Raw genomic sequence first — 22,854 nt, forward strand, 5'->3', positions numbered from 1 at the left:
GCCTCACCTGTTGTACAAACATGGATGGTTTGCAATACTGCAATGTTGTATATTATAACTGTATATAAAAGTTTATACTTTTTTTCAGCCGATTTTTCATGGCAAGTCTCTTTGTTGATATTTCATGTGTACAAGAATGTACAAAGGCTACTTGCTTTCTGAGGCATACTAAAAGTATACTTGTAGAACAGTAAAATTGAAAAAATTCCTTTTTACCAGATATCCTCATGGATACAGACTAACCCATCCTCTCCAATGGTGATATTCATTGGAGTTTGAAAACTTGAGAAAACATAAATGCATCATAAACTCATAACCAGGTTCAATCTAAACACACAAACTACAAGCAAAAATGCTTTCATATATTTCTTTGTGTGTTCATCTATGTTTATTTAAGCTCCAAACTTTATGAATGGTAGTTCTTTGAAATAAGCTTTTTAAAATTCCGAAGATGCTCTCAAGTTGTGTGATAGCATCTATTTACAGTACACTAAAGGCTCAATCTAAGAGTTTTTTAAGATGAGCATGTCATTTAAAACAGGTTAACATCCATAGCCATCCTTAAATTTTTATTTTAAACCTAACTCTACACACATTAGAGTTTGGCACTTTAAGCCAATGAGCAAATAGTATTATTTGGCTCATAAGACACCGTGATAAAACAGGACCATTACAATGAAGATCCAGATTAAGTTTCTCAAAAATATCACCACCTCAAACCAAAACCAGACAGGTTTTAACTAAATTATTTAAATGAGGCAAATATCAGAACAATATTAAAAAATATATAAAAAGTTTATTGTTAAAAGGTTAATAAAGTAAATTTCTTCAATGATCATTATAAAATGTCCAGTGTTAAAATGGTAGAATTTTTTTTTTAATCAAGTATCCTGTCAGTTGCACTTCAATCCAGTCTTATTTCTTTCTTCCTTTACGTTTGTCCATCTGAGAAAAAAGACATAATTATTTCAATACACAACTCTTCAAACTTGGGCACTTTAGAAAATCTCATGATTTGAAACATTTGTCATTTTTGACAAATCTTAATTCTGTTCCTGCCACTATTAGCAGATGACTTACCACCTTTGTATGTTTTTTGCCACCTTATCTGGATTATATCTCTCTGAAGCAGATTGATAAGATCAATCATTCATCATAAAGCATATTGTTGTTGAGATCAGTGCATCAATTTTCTAATTGTTTGTTTACACTTAGTTCTACATTCACTGCTAGTGTCCCATTCATGTTAATCAATAAGCCATTGGATACATACATTTCAAGTCAGTGTGTTAACACTGTTACAATATTAGCTAAAGGAATGCATATTGTTTTTCTTTTAAATCTTTTTAAATAAATTAAACATCTCCATTTATGTTTACAGTATTTATCTTAATAATAACATGTATTTTTATACAGCATTTTTCATGACTTCAACTCATGATGCTTTCCATAAAATAAAAGAAAAACTTTAAGAAAACTGATCATTTATAAGATTTAACTCAAATTTAAATAATTAAAAGCTAGTGTATAAAACTGAATTTTATAACGTTATTTTCAGGCATGCAAGGCTCAAAGAAACAAGTAGATGTTAATTCCACACTGAAAAGTAAAAGTAGTATTTGTTGATGTTTTTTGTGGATTCCAAGTTCTGCTTTTTAACACCAGGTATTTTTGTAATACCTGCATAAGGAACAATTCTAGAAGTTAATGATTCATTGAATATATCTGTGAAAATAAGACAGAAATGCAGAATTTAAACAAAGCAAAACATAGGAAATAAGATCCAAGGAGCATCTGCTAGATTTTATCGTAGTGACCATTTCAGATGTTGAAACTCTGCAAAGTGAGAAGCACTAAAATGGAAAAATAAAATCACCAGCTGAAATCTTACTTCAGATTTTACCAGAGTAAAATAAATCTAAAAATGTATTGCATTAGTCTATAGACTTTTCTTGAAATTTAAAGGCTAATTAATTATGATCCCTACTTAAGTAAACACTTTTACTTTTCCTTACTTCTATTAGCTTCCCAAAAAAAGGTTCATTGATACGAGACTGCTGGATCGAATTACAGGCAAGCAAGTGAGCAGACAGGCAGGTATCCCCTAATCTACTGTCAGGTTTACGCCCATGTGATTTCATGGAAGGAAGCTGGTTCATTAGGGAATGCGGCACAAATGACGTCTGTCTAGTTTTTAGTCCAGAGGTGAACAATATTGCCACCCAGGATGGAGATGTAAAGTATAATCGAGTGCCCAGGTCTAACTGGCTGAGGACCACTGACAGGAGAGGCCGATGTATTGCAGAAACAAATGTGAACTAACACTTTGGGGTCTCTGAGCAACATTCAGCTGGCCGATCAATGACATGTGGGCAGTGAAAGTCCCCTCACACTGAATGAATGAAATTAGGAAACAAAAAGCAGTGGGTGGTACAGCAGTGCAGTGGTTAGCACTGGTGCCTTGCAGTGCTGGGGTCCCGAGTTCTCTTCCAGACCTGGTGTGCTATCTGCATGGAGTTTATATGTTTGCATGGGTTTCCTCTGAGTGCGTCAGTCTCCTCCCCGGTCCAAAGACATGGTATTTGGGGAAACTGGCCCTGGTGTGAGTGTGTGCTTGTCCGTGTCTGTGTGTGCCCTGTGATGGACTGCCATCCCATCCAGCATGTGCTTTGTGCCCACAGCTTTGCCAGCATAGGCTCTGGCTCTCCCACAGCCCTGGATGTAACGGTTAGAAATTGGAAGGATGGATAAAACACAGTCCACACCATACATCACAAAGAGCACAGTGCTCTTCAAGGCCTCGACATCTTGTACAGAGGTCATACTTACTGCACATTGGTTTTATACACCTTCCTGCCTAATAGCGGTGGTCATGTACACTAAAACCATACTCACTGCTTATTCAGACCCTGAGGCACTGATACTGATGGGAAAAATACAGTCTGCATCATCCAGGTGACCTAAAACTGAACACATACCTTCTTGGATTAATTGAATGATTGATATACAAATTTTGTTGGTAAGTGTAATATTATAACAAACCAGCAAAGTATAGTTTTATGTGAACTAACTCACCATTTTATTGTATAGGAACAAATAAAGTTTAAATCCACATTGAAAAACAGAAAGGAGAAACACATCTCAGCTGTAGAGCCTTCTTCAGGCATGTCAAAAATGTACGAAGAAAGTATAATTGCTTCATTGTGAATCATTGTTCTCACGGGTACACGAAGGAAAGGTTACTGGTCTATGGAGGAATTTTAATCTTTTCTAAAACAGAAGGCATATGCAGTATCCTAGCCTTTTACAAGCACAGATATCAGCATCAGCTCATCTGGGCTTTGAGCTGTGGGTGTGCAGCTCAGAGGGTTCAGAGAAAATCAACACAGAGTGAAATCAGCTGTGGCTGATTTTGGTTACACTTTTGATTATTGTCTTACTGTACATATTACCACTATTTATAATGTACCATTCTGTCTACATCGTCTGGCGTCCAGTGTATATCCTGAGAGAATGGCGCAAATAAGAATTCCAATGTACATGTAGATACGGCAATAAACTCTTCTACTCTACTAGTCTAATCATCTAGTCCGGCTAGTGTAAGGGTATTCAATGAGAGGGAAAAGAGGGTTATATCTACATTAGATTGCAGATGGATTAAAAGAGATTGGTTTCCACAGGTTAAAATGTCAATTCATTTTTGCTTTCATTCTGGAGGTTAGAAGGGACAAGCTTGTCTCATCACATAATGCTGCGACTACAGAGGAATCCCAGGAGGCAGAACAGGTTACAGACCACATCAGGGCAGGATGGCTATTTAAAACAGGACATGTCCAGCCCCAACCCCACTTTCATGATTCCCCACTCTTTGATTACCAATTAATCAGGGTACAGCAGGTACCCTACTAAGAGGGGGGTCTATGTGTAGGTTCCCAAACACCACACTGCCAGTTAAGGGGAACCTGCCCCACTTACAGTACAAAACATGAAACAATAAGGCGTCCTTATCAATGTCAGAACGCTAAATTGCAACGAATTATATTCTGATGGGACTTCAACTGCTGCAAACAAATAACGCATGTTTCCATATCTCACAGGTTCCAGTTTGTGATGTTTTGTTTACCTGTGATTTACACTGTAATATATTGCAGCTACTGTCTTAAGACCTTGTGAAATTTTAATTTCTGACATGATTTAATATATAATTGCTTGCACTTTTATAGTGCTCTTAAAAAGTCTACTAGGATGCAATGGAACCTCTAACAATTTTGTTTTTTTATTGCGATATTTGTTAATGTTAAACAATCATTTCTGCTACGACCACCAATTGTGGTTTATATTTCTAATATATGACATATACACCTACAAAACTACTTAAAAGAGATGTAAAGACACAGGTGGTAAATACCTAGGATAAGGAGAACTTATAAGTAAGACTTGTAGCAGTGCTGTAAGAACATACTGCTCACTTCCTTAGGCCTGGGGACAGTTTGCCAAGGAACAAGAAAGTATACCTGCTTTAATCATTTCCTTTTAAATTATAATACGAAATTATATTCATTACAATGATATTGGGCTAAGTAAGTTTGGTGCTGTATGGTTTCTGCAAACTCGGATGTAAACACAATGCATTTTGCATGTATTTGTTTGTGCTTTTGGATCGATTTTATAAACAACAAACTGGACACAGCTTAACAAATTAAACACTTTATTGTACCACAAATACACAAAAAGCTCATTTCTTCTCAGTTTTGGCTTTGGGACTGAAAAATGCAGAAAGGCTTTTCATGCCTGTTTTGTCCACTTTGGCCAGAGTTTTCTGTGCAGCAGTTAACTTTTTCACCGGCTATTGACAATAGAAAAGGGAAAACCAAAGATGTAACTTCCGTACATAAAGGAAAGCTGGGTCCTCTGTATTTCTCACATTCCAGAATGAGCATGTTTTTCACCTCAGAACTAGCTAAATTAAAAAAACAATGTAGACATAGGCACAAAACACTATAGCTAGCATATTGCCTTTCATTTTTCTCTTATTTTTTGTAGTCCACCAAGCATTTAATACTATAAATTTGCGACACTATAATTTAACTTCTATGACTGCTGTTTTGTGAACTATTATCAGTCTTAAATGTGGAGTTCTAGTAACCTAGTAACAACTTGCTCAAATCACTTTTAACAGTATTTAAACAGGACAGAAGTGTATATATATATACCGTAATTCCATTTTACAGTGATTTATTTGCTGTGAACTGATAGTCACTCACTTTTTTGCCAAGATCCCCACTGTTGAACTTGGTGTAATCCTCTTCTGCCTCCACAGGCTTATCTGACAATTTCCTTTTCTGTAACGTGAGAATCAGGAAGTGTCTCCATCAGTACTTAACTATAATTAACACAGAAGTACTGTCATGCTGGAGGCTGCCAGCAGTTAGCTCTTATTACCTCATGCTAAACATACTGTGAAGGAGGATGCAAAATATACACTTGGTGGGATTAGTTAAAAATTTTACAGTATGTTCAAAATAACACAGCAGCCAATGGGTCTTAAAATGCTGTCCCCAGCAATACAGCAATTAAACACAATCTAGTTTCAAATTCAAAATGATGTATGTGTGAATGGTGTCCATGTGAATTTTTTTTTAAATGCTTCGTTATTTGTTATATATGCAGGGATATATTTGTTTTAGCTAATGACTGTGGTGCGAACAGTATCTTATCCCTCTAGGCAGACTTTTAAGTTATTGAAGTTGAAGTCTAAACTGGGATTTTTGCTATTAAGTTTTTCCCCAATGGAAAAGAATATGACGGATAAATACAGCTTATTTTATTTGTTAATAGCCAATTAATTTCTACCCCATTGGGTCAATTAAATAGATTGATAATGTTGAAACTTTAAATTAAAGGAGAAAAAGCATTAAAGATTGGTTAACAGGTGCCTCTTGTTTGTTGCTGAGTAAAGATGTATTCATGAAAGAGCTGTGAACTGTATCAACCTGTCCCTAGTCGAAAGACAAAATGAAAACCAAAACTTTGAACTCTCTAAAGAGAGTAATTCTGAAGCTGAAAATAGAAAAAAAAACAGAACCATAGCAGAGAAATTGGGCATACCTAAATCAACAATGTAAAATATACTATAGAAGAAATGAACCACAGGTATACTTTAAAATACTTTAAAAAATATTTGCGATTGACGACTGAAAAACCATCGGAGCTGTCAACGAAAATCCTAAAACAACTGTCAGCCTTCAGAGTGCAGGTGTGAAAGTGTCAAAATCCACAGTTCGCACAAAACGAATACAGGCTACACTGCAAGATGTAATCCTCTCACCAGCACCAAGCACGGAAGAACACAGAACAATTTGCTTTGAAGTACCAAGTTGAACCAGGCCAGCTCTAGAACAAAGTTTTATGGACAGATGAAACCAAGGTAAACTTTTTTTTTTTACCAAAGTGGTAGGTGGAGATAAAGTCAACCCCTGACTGAAGATGGCAGAAACAGAATGAATTCAACGTAAGTTGACAGAAACATTTTGTCTACTTATGTAATAGAAAATGCTTCTAAAGTTATTTGGTAGCACCTCACCGTTAGGCAGGACAGGAACAGAAACACATAACCAATATAACCAGAGAGTTCATTAGGAGAAAAAGTGGGAAATATTTTACTGGCCAAGTTAAGCTACAGATTTAAATACAAATGAGCATGTATTTTTTACATTTTATTTTTATTCTCAGTGAGTCTTTTAAATAGTGTTTATTTTATTTTTTTCTAACATTACAACTCATTTATTTATTCTTTTGAGTTTGTATTGGTTTATAAATTGTAGACTGTAGATTTTATGAAGGTTGACTATTTTATTTTTCATTTGAAAAAATGACATTTCAAAATTCTTTGTATCGAATTTCATTAAGAGTTTTTTTTCCACATAGCAGCTTATTTGATTTTAGATTTGATAAACATAAAAGTAGTGACTAACACCATTAATTCATTAAGTAATCATGAGATGACTGGAGGTGAACAGTGCCTGGAAAAACAAGCGATACTATTCATTACTTAGCATAACTGATGCCTGCTGTATACACCATCTCAAAATCAATTTGTTGCTTGTTGTGACACAGTGCATTATACTGAGAAATAATTTGTCTTAAATTATGAAGTAATGTATATATATATATTCTTGAAGCATGTTCAACCAAATTAAGAGCACAAATGGAGCTCTTACCTGCACACTGCTCTTATCATTCATGTGAATTTCACAACAACAAATAAAAAATTGCTTGACTGTAAAGCAAAAAATAAGCTTTGACTTTCGTCTCGGTCAAACAAAATATTCCTAATATAGATATTGCAAATTAAAAGACAAAATTAGGACAAAAAGAAGACTGAGAGGCTTATTAATTAAAGGTGGGTAAATCTGTCAAAACACTATAGTGTTTCACTATCCAAACACTGTATTGTTTCATTTCTGCTAAAAAATATGTCTCGACACTTTTAACAATAAAAAGCTTCCCAGCATTAGAATACTAGAAAATTCAAATCTAACTCAGCCTCTAAATATATTCCAGCCTAGAGTATTACATAATAAGAGTAAGATATGCATGAAAACGTCACCTGAGTGACACTTCCTGAGTCACCTACAAAATACCACAAAACAGGAGAGAGGGCACACAAAATGTTATGGTATATAATAACATACAGGTATACAGAATTTATACTAAATGAAGTTGTGTTAGAAAGTAAGGAAGACTTAAGTCTTTAAGAAAGCCATGTAAAACTGTGGTCACAACATTCTGAGAAAAGCTGCTGCTGCTTTTCTGGAGTAGATTTCAAAGAACAGCCAAGTACAGAGCACAGACTCGTTCCGTTTTCATGATCTTGAAAACGAACTTAATCAACAATTTCATGGACTTCAACAGATGGCAAATCAACAGAAAAACCTGCGTCAGAGAACGCAAGTGAGAATTAAGAGGCTGCGTGATTAAGCCCGAGAACAGAAGAGGCTTGAGTGCCTGGATCCAAGCTGGCCTGCTACGCTGCCAAGGCCAATACATCGGGATCATTAGAGAAACATTTCGAGAAACGGTTTGATGACAGAACACTTCGCTGTTAGCGCCCAAGTCAGCTTGATAGGCACACGTTAAAAAAACATGGGAGTGTAAAACAAAATGTAATCTCATGAGTAAATACTAATAATTTCACATTTTATAATAACAATATATTTTATCGCTAAAGAGGAGAAACATATGTAACTACACACTTTTTTAAGAACATATTTTCTTGTATTCCCAAATGGCACATACGAAAATCATTTACGTTATTCTCTTACTTAATAGTAAATTCGTCCAGTATTTATGTAAAAAGGGACCGCACAATGGTGCAGTGGTTATCATTCCTGCCTCTCAGCTCTGCGGCCTTGGGTTCAATTCTCCCAGTGTTCACGTGGGTTTCCTCCGGGTGCTCCAGTTTCCTCCCACGATCCAAAGACATACTGGTAGGTTAACTGGCTTCTGGGAAAACTGGCCGTGGTTTGAGTGTGTGCCTGTAATCGTGTCTGTGTGTGCCCCGTGATGGACTGGTGTCCAGCCCTGGGTGAACCCTGTCTTGCGCGTGTTGCTTGCCAGGATGGGCTCCAGCTACCCGCCAATACTAAATTAGATGAAGCAGTTAGAAAATGGATGGCTGGATTTAAAAAAAGGTATGTTTCCAATTTCAAAATGTCAATTAATTGATGCACAGGCTTTTTTTGAATGTCACTGCTTCAGCCTTATTTCTTACCAACAGAAAGGAAAGAGATCCTGCAGTTATCTTACCTTTATTGGTGGCTCCACACTGACTGGGCTTGTAGTCTCTGGTAGCCTGAAACAAAATAATTCAATTCCGTGAAGTGACATTTTCAGCTATGTTACGATTGCCTAAGGCACCATGCCCACTGCCATTTTCCAGCTCTGCCATGTAGGTTTCCTTAAATATGTCTACTTATACAGAGAGGTATGAAAATCATCAAAAATGTTCCTTGTTACAATACTTTTTACATTACATTGTAATGTTTTTCATCACTGTAACAGAGTCAGTTTTCCAGCACTGCATACAGTTACTTGAAAAAATATTTATTGACAATAATACACTGAAAAAAGACTGAAAATTAGATATTTAATCTCCAACGTAACCAAAAAAGTCCAGTTCAAAAAAAAAACAAGTTCACCTTGCAAGGTACTGATAACTACGGTGCTAAGATATTGACATGCTAGAAAAGTTATAAGAAATGCCTTTTCTCCAAACCCTTATTAACTACGAGTTGCACTTACTGTAGATAGGTGAGGAGTTCTTTGCAGAGCTCTTCAGGAATATACTCTGATATTAAACCATGAGCATAACGGATATAGTCTTCTAGAGAACAAAAAACAAGGCTGTGTTAAACATATAACTTTGTTTTATACAGATTTATATTAATCTACTTGGATGCTTTTATTTTCATATATTATCAGTGATTTTCATAACTAGAAAAAACAAATCTGCCATGGCATCTTTATCCTTTATATTGGGAGGAAAAAAAAGCTTTTCAGTATAAAGTAAACAATAAACAAGTTGATAGTTGCTGAATTTTAGAGTTCTAGTGCCCTCTGCTGGCCACAGTCAGAACAGCAGGAAGGCACAGCCAGATGATTTACATGCAGGAAACTGTATACTTAACATAAGCCATAATTGTAAAGGGCAAGAGGCACGAAAGAACATTATACCTCTGAAAGATCTTAAAGACAGGAAAGAGAGGAAGGCACACTAATCCATAAACACCAAACTGATTCCACAAATGCCTGAGGTTTGTAAAAATGCAAAGCTGTGAGAGGATATAAACATTTGGGGCTTTCCGAGTTAACAGACTGCATTGCTGGCCAAGTGAATAGATTCAGTGAATTAGGAGACCATATCAATTTCACATATTTAATATAAGTTTAGGTGTTCCTAAGAGGCAATGAGACCTCATCACTGTATTTTTAGTACCACACAGTTAGATAAGCCTTACAAATCTGTACCTTCTTGCACATCTGATTGCTGTGTAGTTCTAATAAATGTTGAAGACTTCACTCCTCCACCCACACAAATTTTGCTGTTTTTCAGGGCTTTCACAGTCCTGTCCACCTACAAAGAGGAAGACAGAAGTTTTCATCTCTCTGGTTTATAATGATCGATTCTACATTCATTTATGAACCCTTTTGGGAATGTTTCAGAAAAGCTGAGTATGCACATGGATGTCTTAGACACTTTCAAAGCCAATTTTCTGATTTCTGGAGGTTTTTGTAAAAAAAGAGTAGGACTGCTGATAACACCCACATCTGCCACTTAGCCAAGTCATTTAGAAGCAAATGTAAGAGGTAGTTTTCATTAAAAAAAACACTTGCTGTGATAAAAGACACGACTAATGTGCCAGAAGCGTACCTTTAAAATGAAATCTTTCCAGGGATGTATTCCTCATGAATAAGCAAGACTACATTGGAATCAAAATTTGTAGCTCAAATAATTTTGCCTTTACTAGCAACTTTCTTTAATATTTGGAGCACTTGCCCTTTTTTACAGCTGTCAACCGTCTGAAGGGAGAATGGAACAAGCTACTCAGCACTGTTGTTTACGCCGGCTGAATTAGATCTTCAGATTAACAAGCTACTAAACCTTACAAACACGCTCGGTGGGCAGAACGGCCTCCTCTTATTTGTAACTGTTCTTACGTATGGTCTTAAAAACTGGACTTTTTACCTTCTTCTTCAACCACACCATTGTCTTCTCCTGGCTGTATCTATGAAACTTTTGACTTCCGACTTCTAAGAACAGAAATGAACATGGAGATCCGTTTGAAATATTATCCCTTGCAAATCATTGTGTTAAATCACTGAATGTTTATCCTGGGATATATCCCCCGACTCATAACCCCTCTCAAACTTTTAAATACCATAGGTATTATGATATAGTAAACAATGTATCGCTCTTAAGGATAGGCATGCTTGGGAACGATTCTGTTCAGACAGGAATATCTGACGTATGGCAAAGATCTTACGTTTCTCATGTCTGAGTATCACTGCCCAGGGGAGTAGCTTCAGCAACTCACCTCTCTCTTCCGCGACATGACCAAGAGACTTGAGTGCCCTTGCACAGCTGAGCACTCTCCTGCATCCGGGGAACTCTTCATCCACCACTATCTGATCCACAGGCTGAAACTTGCCCTGCAGAACACAGTATTAACCAGCCTACCCCACAAAACACAAGCCGTCTCTGTTTAACGCCCTTGACTGAACACATGAAACACACGCTGGGAAGAACCTACACCGCTGGGAACTGTTCTGTAGCCATTTCCGATTCCTCAAATGCAATTTTGGAGGATCACACCAGGACAATCTAGCAAAACACTGCTACTGTAGCAAACAATTGATACAGTCAGAAACAAGCTTGCCGGATAAGTTGTCAAAACAGATATTCTGGCCTCTTCCAAGAAATGGCTGGATATGCTCCTTGAATTAATTAGCAGTTTACAACCACATAACACAAGTGGACCAAAAGGCCTCGTCTGTTCCGTAATGTTTCTTATGAAACAGATTCTACAGCATGCCTCTAAAAACTATTTTCATTTCTTTGTATTTGGGAATTTGACAATTTTCACTTTTACTTTGCCAGCACCTTTAAAGTACTCCTACACAGCATTAACATATAAGCATGTGTAATGTGCAGCAAAGCCAAACTCAATACGGTCATCAGAATACCAGGAGTCATGATGGTGTGTTTTTAGCTTTTTTAAAGATATAGTCAGGCTGAAATAGGAGAACTTATTCTTACTTATACATACCTCTTTCCCAGCTTTTAACAGGTAAGGCAACAAAAGGTACAGAGGGTCCATTGGTGTTACATACAGCAGTCTTCCATCTACAAATATTTTTTAATTAAACAGAAAAGTATGTTGTCTACAGATTAAAATAATACACAGGTATTGTTAAACAAAAATCACTATGTTGTCTATATTGTCCACTATATTGGCAACAAGAGAGTTAGCACACATTAATGTTCAATTTTTAAAAATTGTAGAAGCTGCTCTAACATAAATCTTAATAACAGTTACTTCAGTTGCCAAAAAAGACTAGATGCAGTGACTTATGCTATTAAAGCAGGCATAATTTAATAAGTTTAAATATGTTTTGGTTAGTTATTCTAAGATTGAGTTCCTGACCTAATTCTGAGCACAGTGTGGTCTAGTGTGTGAGAAAGCATGATTCTCTACTCACCACTCAAGATTGAACTCCACACATTTTATAATATATGAAAAAATACTTTGTTTATTGAGTCCCAATCTATGAGGAGTTTAAAATTAAACACTATTACTTCTTATTTCATAACACTCACCTCGCTGCACTGTTTGCCCAATAAACCAGGAGTGATAATCTTCATTAAAAGCTTTCACCTCGTACAGCTGCAGGTCACCACCCCCAAAGAGGTACAGAGAACCAACATCTGGTAGAGAAGCAAAGGTACTGTAACTCTCAAAATTGGCTGACCTGATATAACTTCCTCTGTCCCCTAACTTGGATGACATAACTTGTACTGTACAGAGTGTTGAGCTGTCAAAGAAGGGTTAACATCTTTCTCCACATGTAAGTGACTAACAAATTGTGACTACAGGACCTGATGCAGCATATTTCTCACCTAAATATTATCATACTTGGAGGTTGCAAAGGAACAAGTAATAGGTTTATTCCATGCTGAAAAGAGAAGAAAGAAAACACAACGTTTTGGCCGTGGAGCCTTCTTCAGGTGTGACTGGTTTCTGGGAAAACTGATCCTTGGTGTGAGTGTGTGCATGTCCATGTCTGTCTGACTGCCCTGCGATGGACTGGCTTTGCTTGCCAGGATAGGCTCTGGCTCCACCACCACACTAAACTGGAAGAACTGGTTAAAAATGGATGGATGGATGGATGGATGGATGGATATTAACCTGCGCGATTTGGCAAGTTCTCTCCAAATTTATCTGACGACGTTAGAAACAGACTGCAGATTTCTCTTTAGCAATAGAAAATGACATCTCCCACCTCCTTTTTTGTCTCAGGATTTCTCAAAATACAACAGCTTCATGTTGTAAACCCTTGTTCACAGAAAGGGCAAATGCCACCTACCAGCCGTTAAGAAAGAATGGCAGATTGCTTACTTGTTGCAGGATTTCGAAGATGAACAAAAACAGGATCACCGTTTGGCTTCTTTTTTCCATCAAGGACTGAATCTGTAAACAGGAGGGAACATGGATATTCACAGATCCGGGGGTCTTTTAAAACACACGTTAAAATCTACTGAGTATTTAACTATTGTGTACCACTAAAATGATCAAATGTTTCAGAAAATGTCCCTTAGGCCTTATAATTAAATATGACACAAAACATAAAACTATAATCGTACAGAAAAATTAGGTAGGTTTGTCGAAAAATGGTTAAATTGATTGGACAATGTACTGGTCAAAAACGGGTATGTAATGTCCAAACAGTAATTGGTCAGGCATTAAACAAAACAAACCAAGCAGATATTAAACTGGCACTACAGTAGCAGTAATTTACTGGGCCTTGTATTTCGTGTTGCTACAATGTCAAGCTGGTCCTTTGATAATATGAACAGGCACCAAAGAAAAGTAGCCCAAGTTTCGGCGTTTACAGTTCAAAGTTACGAACACCATCAGGACATGTTTAAACAGATCCCTTTATCGTATAAAGCAAAACTATAAAACCAGTAACACAGCTTTATTTTCTACGTAAACGTGAAAATATGAGGGCTGTTCATCTTGTTGAAAGCAGTCCCGACAGTTTTTGAGAGCCTCGGTCGGCGTACATTTCAGAATAGACTAATTCAAGAACGGAGCAAACAGGATTAAACGAGGAGGAGGGAGGTGGTCGTGGTATTTCAATGCTGCGTTCACTTTTATAATAATTTCGTTTACTTCTTTTATTTGCTCACTGCAAAAATGGAAATGAGAGGAGCACATAGGGCTGAAAAGCACCGATATACAGTACTCCTGTGCCATATATCATTTCCAAGGCCGAGAACTATATCCACCACAGTATTTTTCGTGTTAACACGTGCAGAATATCCTTGCTCTGTCTCTCGTGAAAACTGTCGATACCTTTAAGCAGAAGTAATTGTTTAAAAAAAAACACTTAAAGCAGCGATTAAGTTTGCAGGACAGACGTCTTCACACAGCTCGGTTCAGAGAGGGACATGGCGGCTGTATCCTGCATTAAAGGCGCCTAGAGTCGACCCCGTCTTACCTGCAGCTATAACAACCCACTGGTCTGCCTGCGTGTTTGACTGACGCTTCCTTCTTGTAGTCATGTTTGGAAAAATTTAAAAAAGGCTGTAAAACATAAATTGTTATGCGAGAGTACTAACAAGATTAAGAAGCTAAAAATGGCGGTAAAATTCTTATTAACTTCGACAGGGGAAGCATATCTTAAAGACTTTTTACACTGATGTATAAAAAGAAAGATATATTTTTCAGAAAATAACGAAATTATACAATGTTACTAATGTACAGTCTGTTGATGTATACCACTTTTATGACAAGAGATCACACAGGTTTCTTAGGCTTCTCTGTTCAGTGAATTCCCTTAAAATTGGTCTGTCCCATTGTCGTCATTTTAAAGAGACAATGACCCACTTCTTCCTTTTTTGTGTCACGAGTTTACTTAAATCGCGCATCTTTTTTCTAAAACAAAAAAAATGGTCTTATTTTTCTTAGTACAATGCAGATATCCTGCTTTATTCTAAATTTAAAAATACCATGGAATGTCGGAAACTTTAAAGTGGCAGCATGTTTTTCGTTTCTGCTTTATGAAATGAACTGCAGAAAATAGTTGCGCCGCGTTTAATTCTTTATTCTTGGTACAAATTATATAAATACTCTTAGAAAATCAGTTTTCGAGCTAAGAGGCTCACCACAATGCTTTTTATTTCTGTAGCGTAAAAGGCCAAAAGGGTACGTGACTCACCCTGTATTTATTCTATCCTATCACATTAATAATTAAGATTGCTTCCATCAGTGCTGGTACAGTACACAGTACTTATATACAGCTGGATGTACACAACACGTGTACAACATGTTGAGATTTCAGAACTGAAATTAAGACTGGTCCGAGCGAGGAAAATTAATGGTGAAATGCAGTGCTCAAAATACACACACTTTCAGAGAGAGTAATGAGCTTTTGCATAGACAAGCTTTGTATCTCTTCGAAGAAAAATGAGATTAGCATTATCAATGCAAAGCTGCAAAAAGTACGTTGTGTAAAATAAAAGCGTGTCTGTGAGGTTAGGTAGCGTCACATAATGTACCCTATCTGTAATTAAGAATGTGCAGTGTGTTAGCCTGTATAAGTCTATAATGTGTAATTAATATAAAAAATTACTTTTACTTTTATTGAGACTAAGGATGCAAGAAATCCGAGAGTCCGTATAGTCCCTTCATGATTTTGGAACAGTTTGTTAATTAAAATCCTCCTAATAACACTGGGCTGTGAAATTCAACATAGTGTTTTAACTCACGCCTGTATTCTAGCAAAGATTGCATTGTCGTTCGCTCAAATTTATGTTTGTATTTACAGTGTTAGTGTTAATTTGGGCTTGTTGTTGTGCTTGATATTTTCCACTTAATCCAAACGCAAATACATTTTATTTAGGGTGGTAGGAGTGAGGCGTGGATTTACACACCGTTTCTTTTCTATGTGTGTAAATTCGAAAACAATTCCTTGCCACTGTATCGGTTAACTGTTTCAAAACAAGCCGATTACCAAGAAAAAGGTCTTTTCAGCCTGCCCAACAGTCACAGGTGGCTGTTATCAGGCTGATACCAGGACCCAAATGCAGGGGGTTAATAGGACTCGACAATAGTCCTTTGTTTCATCACATACTGTGTGTCGACCGGGCAGTTTCTGACCTGGAGATCAGCCATGTGTAGGGTATTTACTAGGGCGTTATAAGGGAGAGCCCGAGGGTATAACAGCAGCGCCCTTCGTCCGTGATGTGAACACGCACTCCTAACCACTGCTCCCAGCTGCACTTTGAATACATGCGCCATTTATACAACAATGTGAAATATATCATCGGAGCTTTACTACACTTAGGCTGAGGTTTTAAACCATGCTCATGTTGCACAACATCCTCCCATTTTCAACGCACATACCCCGTTGCAAAACGTGGTGCAAAAAGTTGCTTTGTATTTCTACTCTGAAAGGTGAGCGATTTGTAATATGAAAAACGGTCGCGTTTTCTGCCCCTTCTCTACGCGGACCTACCGAAAATGCAATTCCCATCTGCACCAGCCGTCGTGAATAATTTTTTTTAAAAAAAATAGAATAATACACCCTGTTGTAAAGGATAGGAATTTGGTTGCCTTAAACGCCCCCGTCTCCCTCATGGCGAAAACCAGTTCTGCCATATTTTTACATTTCAAAAAGACGGAGAAGCGCATCCTGGTTGGGTAGGATCAGCAGCGCCCCTCAATAACGGAAATCTGGTGGTGCGCAAAGAGCAATTGAACTGTGCCGGGCAGCCCGTCGGAGCCGCTTTGTGAGACTGTTTCGCACCTGCTCTCGAAGTTAAGAGCGCAGGGAGGGGGCTCCTGCTTGCGGGGTCGCTTTGGTTCCGAGCCGTATGTATATATATATTTATTTATTTTCTTGTTGCGGTTTGGAGGTAGTAAAATGCAGGCGGAGGTCTTATTGAACGCGTCTATCGCGCATCAGGCAGAAGCGCTGAAGCTGCTGCAGCAGCAGGTGGACTCGGAACAAAGAGGCGGCGGGCAAGCGCCCGTCTCCGGCAGGAGCTCACTGCGGGATCACATTCACCCCAGCGACGGGGCTGTTTTGAAAAGGGGCTCAGGCTGGCCGGCTCGATCCGACAGAGGATGCGAAGTCCGTACTCTAGCCGAGAGAGCCCGAGAAAGTACCTTTTGTAAGTTAACCGAGATAGCTTCCCAAGTTATTTCCACGGAGCAAGACATTTGCCGCTTTCTCTCCCCGGACCGGGGAATCGTGATGCACCCCAAGGTAAGAGACTGTCTGCTGGTGTTTCTTGTTGAAATATTTACTTATACTTAAAATGTAGGGGGGGTGGAGCAGTTACAAGACTTTTAGGTTTCATTAAATTAAAATAGACTTTTCAAAGTGTTTATAAACTGATTTTAGATGGTAGCTAAAGATTGTGTTACAGTCTTGTGCTACAGTGTTTTGTTTCATTCAGTAATTTTCGGACAGACTTTTTAGTTGGGTTGAGGATCGGGGCGACTACCTTGGTACAAAAAATATCCGCTGAATGACTGAGACAGTTCTGGAGCTGGACGGCCAAAAACTCTTGCAACATATACCGAATTATTTAGAAGCAAGAATGTGATGTTCTAGGCCTGAAAAAAAAAACAAATTTCACGTTATATTCGTAGTAATGGCAGTCCTCACTGGCGACAATGTGATGGACGCTTACTTCAGACCGTAGCTCACGGCGCTAAACTGAGTTTGATAAAGAAGTACGGATAACCAAAAATACTTAGACTTTGCGTCTATTTCTTTATGCAATGGCAACCAACCCTTGTCCAGGAGAGCTGGATATAAGTAAATCTTCTGTCACTCTTAATTTCCCCGTTTATGAAGACTGGGAACACGCGAGATTTGATTCATTTAGCAAGCGACTCGGTTCAATACGTCAGGCGGGAGTGACATGGTGATTTCGTTTCAAGTGATCTCTACCAACTTCTGAATCGAGCAGTTGACTCAAAAAACCTACTGGGCGAGTTTCCAAGGCCAGGGCTACCCTGGTAAAATGTATCAATTAAATTGGCTGGTGAGTAAAGAATGTAAGAAAACCTGCTCTCACTATTCAGCCCTTCACAAGACTAATGGGAAATGGTTTTAAATATTTCTAATAAAAAGAGGTAAGAGGTGTTTTATCTGAGTGGAATATTGGAGTGTTGACTGTGGTAATACCCCAGTGCAACAGATAAGTTAACCATAAAACAAGGCCTGGAGGTTTAGTGTGGTTAATAGACAGTTTAGGGTTTGTGTCAAATATTCGGCTGTTTTGTCGCTACGTGTCTTAGTTTTAGAAAACGTTCTGTGATCATTTTTCTTATCGGGTATCATGTTTTCTCTGGTTCTAATTGCTCTTTTTCTTCCCTTTGTCTCTGTCCCCTGACTCTCTTCCTAAAGGAAAGTATTGATCTCAAAAACATCTGTATACGCATGGCGGCACGAACTGATGGGCACCAGTCAGACAAGGACTTGAAAGAGCTAAGGGACTGCTTGAAAACCATTGTCGACAGCCTGCTTTTGTCCCTGAGTCACTACAGCTCTCCTTCACACACACGGGCAAGAGGGCAGCTCCTGCAAATCTGTGAAACGTTTCCTGACGTTTGAAAAGTCCTTATCCTCAAAAGGGGGCTTCAGCATAGGAAATCACTTTTTCATACTTCAATGGATTGAATTACTGTACGGAGATTGACCTTTTGCAAAAACCCAGAAAGAGAAGTGTGATACCATGTATTTTTTTAATGTGTTTCTTCCGTCGAACAGCTCAAAAAAGCTGTGTTTGCCTTAGTGTTCAACTGAAGGAGTAGGAGGATGGACCGTGTAAGAATCAAGTGACCCAGGAATGCTCCATCCAATCTGATAACATATTTCTTTCTAAAAGTAGAGCAAAAACATGGCAGATAACTTGATTGCTGGTAACAGATAGCAGCTGTGACATAGCTCCTTTCGTGCCCACTTTATCATGAGTGATCTTAGTTTAACACTATTGTCCTCTCAGTGTCAGTAAAGGAAAGACTGTGTTTATTCTCACATTCATCTGGGAGAGTGAAGATCAGAAACCGTCATAACAAAATTTCCAGAAACATTTTTGTTACGAATACTTCTATTTGAATATCTACAATGGTCTTAAAAAAAAAACAAGTGAAATATTTATTGCTATATTAAGAGAAAGGAGACTGAGAATCCAAATTATTTTTACCATTTTTAAAATTCAGAATTACTCTTGTTTGGGTTGTATTCAGCGCTGAGTTTTGTTTCGCCAAGTGTCTTTTTTGGACTAGATTGGAGCCTCGGTAGATTTTGTCATCAAGAATGTAACATTTCAACACTAATTATGTTAGCTAACTGTGAACTATCTGCTTACAGCTTGACTGTAAAATAATTCACTTTTGTGAATGATCAGTTTGTGACTGTTTGTACATATATTGTAACTTGAGTTGTTTTTTTATCATTAGCACAATTACTTAATGAGACATATCCAGATCACTCAGAATGGGTGGGTCCCAGGTGTTTTTCTGCTCTCATCGTCTCTTCCCTAGAAGCTTTGAAAGCAAAGATAAGTATATTGTGCAAGATTTAGCAGATTCATATTGTACAGATCCCTCCGATTCAAATTAAACTGTAGTAAGAATTAATTTGCTTGCCAGTAAAGCTTTCCTAATTTAAAACATACAGACTACCGTGGTTCTTACTAGGGTCCTGAGGGACATCTTCCAGGGTCTTTTGATTGAATTGCCTCTGAGGTCTCCATTTCCCAATGGATCAGATGATTATCAAGTTAAGGCTGGACAATGAGGAATGACGTGGAGGATAAACTAACGAATGGAGAAACAGTCCTGACTGAATACGAAAACACAGATTTGTTGGACTAAAATATGACATGGGTGGGGTCATATCAATATGTCAACCCATCCATTATTATCAAAAAGGTTTGCTTGGGTCCTCTTTTGTTTTCCCAATAGAACCTCAGGCCATGTGCAGATGGTTCAATTTGCAAATGGTGGGCAGGATACTACTACTACTAATTACTACTTCTACTACTACTAATAATAAGAAGAATAGTTGTATCATTTAGAAAACTACTACATTAAATTAACTAAATGGGTTTTGTGCTGACAGGCTCTCTGAAAAAGAATATTTGAAATGTGAATCAAAATTGGATTTTAGATGCTTTATTGGCTTAGACATAATGACTGTGTTATGTTGTACTGTGGTATTTCATTGTAAAGATAAATCAATATATGTTTCATGATTTCTTTGTAATGTTGCTTTCAACAAATCCATGTTGCACTGGAGCTTTTGTGTAATGTCTGCAGTAATTTGGGCATTACATTTTCTGATTCAATGAGCATTGCTAACAAAGTGATACTTATTTAGTTTTCTGATTATCACTCATCTGCGAAATTCATGGTGTGACAATCCCGCCTAAAATAAAGGGAGTTTAAATCCAGATTGTTTGGTGAAAAAATCACTAGAGGGCATCCAAGAGTAAAATATTGTTTTTGATATCTTTATCGAAAGTGAATAGGAGAATATAAGGAGAGAGTTTGTTTTTGGTATTAGTTGACACATATTACTGTGAGCACATATCTTTTAGAAAATGTTACCACAGTAATAGCAACCACCGAGAACCAACTGAAGCAGGGACATCCCCGATAATCAAATGAAACTAAGTTAAATGTAAACGTGTCAAAACGATTTATTTTACATCTGCTTTCAACTGTTGTGGGCTTTTATTTCTATGGGGTAAAGAGCAGTTTATAAAAATGGAATAATAAGGGAAATCCCTACAAATTTAGCAAGAAAACAAACGTGTGGGTGGGCACGTATTACTATCAATGTAGGCAAAAAATCTGAGAAAATGTAACCACTTACATAGTACTTACAAGGCATAAAGACGATGAGGGAAATTTCCCAATAAGGAAATTACTTTTTTATCAGTCAAATGGCATCTTTCACATTTAAAAGTAACTATTCACCCCCTGTGGAGTTTTATTTCAGTGAAGATGGGATGAATAAAAATAGAACAAGAGTCAATGGAAAGTCACATGACGACAGACAGTGCAGAGGGGTATGTGTTGCTGTCATGGGATACACTGTCCCATTACAGCACGGCATCTCTTTGGTAATTTGAGTATCTTTCTTTTTGTTAGTTATTCAAGGTGTTTTTTGGGGGTAAACAGAATGAAATAACAGAACTCTTTGACCAGGAAATTCATCATGTCACTTATCAACAAAACCAGGAGGAAGGGGCTGATTGCGAAACCATTTTTTGTGTTTTATTGCTATATTTTATGTACCTTCAACAGGGCTAAAATTAAGTCACATAAAATTGAAGCCTGAAAAATGAACTGGTTGCAGTTGGGCCTGAATCAAATTTTAAGGTGTGTCACTATTTGCCCTAATCATAGTCATAACACTGGTGGATTATAGTGTATTCTTCAATAATTACTGGATGGTGTCAAAACGAATGCCCATCCATTCAACAAACCAACATAATCATTAGTCATTAGTCAATCAGTCATTAGTAATTTATTTGAACTGTTCAGGAGTCTCTGACAGGGAAGTGTGAGTTTCTATTACTGCCTGTTTTAAGAATTGTAATGAAAGAAAACAAGGTGATTTGCCATTATTCATTAAATGGTTTTGTTGAACTTTTTCACCAATCTGGGATTAATGCATTTTTTCATAAGAAGGAAGATGATTTAAAAGCAGAGCTTTTCTCAAGAGGATTCACGTTGTTTCCCAAAATGTCCAGTAGGGGTCACGTTGGTCTTGGAAATATACATTTGTCAATGGGCAACATGAAAATAGGGATATACAACAAGTTGTTGGATGATGTTTGTTGTATAACAAGCTGTTAAAACATTTCTATGATGTTTCTGAGTATTTTATACAGCTTTTTCATTTAGAAAGTGAATATGTAATGTGATATGTAATTTTGCACCAATGATATTGAAGCATAACTATAATAGAAAGGGCCTGTCAAAGGTAAATAGAACTAATTTTAACTTAAAAAATGTAACTATTCAGCCTTCAAGCATTCCTTTCCACATGTCAGCAGGAAAAGCATATTTTATATTGCACCCCATGTGCTTATCTGAGGTATAGCACTCTAAATTTTGATAGATGGTACAGTATTTTTATGTTTGGGAAAATAAAACTAAATTGTTCACAAAACCTTTTTAAAGCAAGTCAGTGCACCCACAAAAGACACGCAATTGCTTGGTTAAAACTGTGTTAGTTTCCTGTGTAAAGGCCGAAATATAATCCTGTTTCCAATAAGGAGGAAAGGAAGAGGGAGATCTGGATGCTTGAAAATGGAACGACTCACTGTCACTGACTGTGAAGTCAGGCATTTATTGAACGTCTAAACGTGTGGTCTCCCCTGTGTGTGAGCTCAGTGCAAAAGCAGAGGTAACACTACTGTCTGAAGATAACGTGGAGCTTCCTGTCATACAGAGTGGTAGAATGTGAGCTGGAATCAAAATATACAGATGAGTTACATGAGCATGGTGTGTAAATGGCATTTTACCTCAATGGAACTATTGTCTGTTACCATTCTTCTGAGAAAATACTCAGAAGTTAAAATTCTGCTAGCTTTTGGCTAAAATGCCACTTTTATTTTTTAACAATTAGAAGAACAGCCATACTGGTGTTAGCTATTAATATATGATTCACGATATCTTAGCAAAACTGCTGATGCAATCAACCAGAATGCTATACGGCTAAGCTGGGCGAAAAAAAAAAAACATTCCTAGTTATGTTCAACAAGCAGGAATGTAGCGGATGTGTTGGCCCATGAAGTACCCTGGTTCAGTGAGATTCAAGATGCTTGGGACATGTTGAAGAAGATAGTGGCAGCCCATTCACTGCCACCCATAACTCTTCAGAAGCTCCGAGATGCCCTTGCCCAGAAATAGACCCAGCTCCCTCAACAGCATGTGTAGCATCTGATTAGTGGGATGTGCAAATCTTGTCAAAGTGTCGCTGCATCACGTGGCATAAATACATGGTTGTGATCATGAGAAACACATCAGTGCATTA

At 37.5% G+C, this 22,854-nt stretch overlaps 2 protein-coding genes across 3 annotated transcripts; one reads left to right on the plus strand and one right to left on the minus strand.

Moving 5' to 3' along the window:
* Positions 1 to 779: 779 nt before the first annotated feature.
* On the minus strand, positions 780 to 14,422 carry rnaseh2b (ribonuclease H2, subunit B). Of its 2 annotated transcripts, XM_088914588.1 has the most exons (11): positions 14,284 to 14,422; positions 13,179 to 13,250; positions 12,380 to 12,487; positions 11,829 to 11,905; positions 11,097 to 11,211; positions 10,748 to 10,812; positions 10,030 to 10,135; positions 9,304 to 9,385; positions 8,809 to 8,854; positions 5,265 to 5,342; positions 4,692 to 4,846 (listed from the first exon to the last, which is right to left on the minus strand). In XM_088914588.1, the coding sequence occupies exons 1-11, from the start codon at positions 14,345 to 14,347 to the stop codon at positions 4,736 to 4,738; spliced, it is 924 nt and encodes a 307-aa protein (XP_088770714.1). In that variant the 5' UTR covers positions 14,348 to 14,422; the 3' UTR covers positions 4,692 to 4,735. The 2 variants fall into 2 exon arrangements, with proteins under 2 accessions (XP_088770715.1, XP_088770714.1); XM_088914589.1 differs by lacking the exons at positions 4,692 to 4,846; positions 5,265 to 5,342 and adding an exon at positions 780 to 945.
* Positions 14,423 to 16,476: 2,054 nt separating this feature from the next.
* Positions 16,477 to 19,910, plus strand: dleu7 (deleted in lymphocytic leukemia 7). The gene is made up of 2 exons (XM_088913763.1): positions 16,477 to 17,055; positions 18,208 to 19,910. Exons 1-2 carry the CDS (start codon positions 16,711 to 16,713, stop codon positions 18,412 to 18,414), a joined length of 552 nt encoding a protein of 183 aa, XP_088769889.1. The 5' UTR covers positions 16,477 to 16,710; the 3' UTR covers positions 18,415 to 19,910.
* Positions 19,911 to 22,854: the final 2,944 nt, after the last annotated feature.

Source organism: Atractosteus spatula, chromosome 4 (assembly GCF_055471065.1).
Source record: "Atractosteus spatula isolate fAtrSpa1 chromosome 4, fAtrSpa1.hap1, whole genome shotgun sequence".
Lineage (NCBI taxonomy): Eukaryota > Metazoa > Chordata > Actinopteri > Semionotiformes > Lepisosteidae > Atractosteus > Atractosteus spatula.

Coding starts and splice junctions, on each gene's coding strand:
- dleu7 (XM_088913763.1), top strand. CDS start 16,711: ATGCAGGCGGAGGTCTTATTGAACGCGTCTATCGCGCATCAGGCAGAA. Junction 17,056..18,207: donor GAATCGTGATGCACCCCAAG/GTAAGAGACTGT, acceptor CTCTTCCTAAAG/GAAAGTATTGATCTCAAAAA.
- rnaseh2b (XM_088914588.1), bottom strand. CDS start 14,347: ATGACTACAAGAAGGAAGCGTCAGTCAAACACGCAGGCAGACCAGTGG. Junction 13,251..14,283: donor GTGGGTTGTTATAGCTGCAG/GTAAGACGGGGT, acceptor TCCTGTTTACAG/ATTCAGTCCTTGATGGAAAA. Junction 5,343..8,808: donor GTGTGGAGCCACCAATAAAG/GTAAGATAACTG, acceptor CTCACGTTACAG/AAAAGGAAATTGTCAGATAA.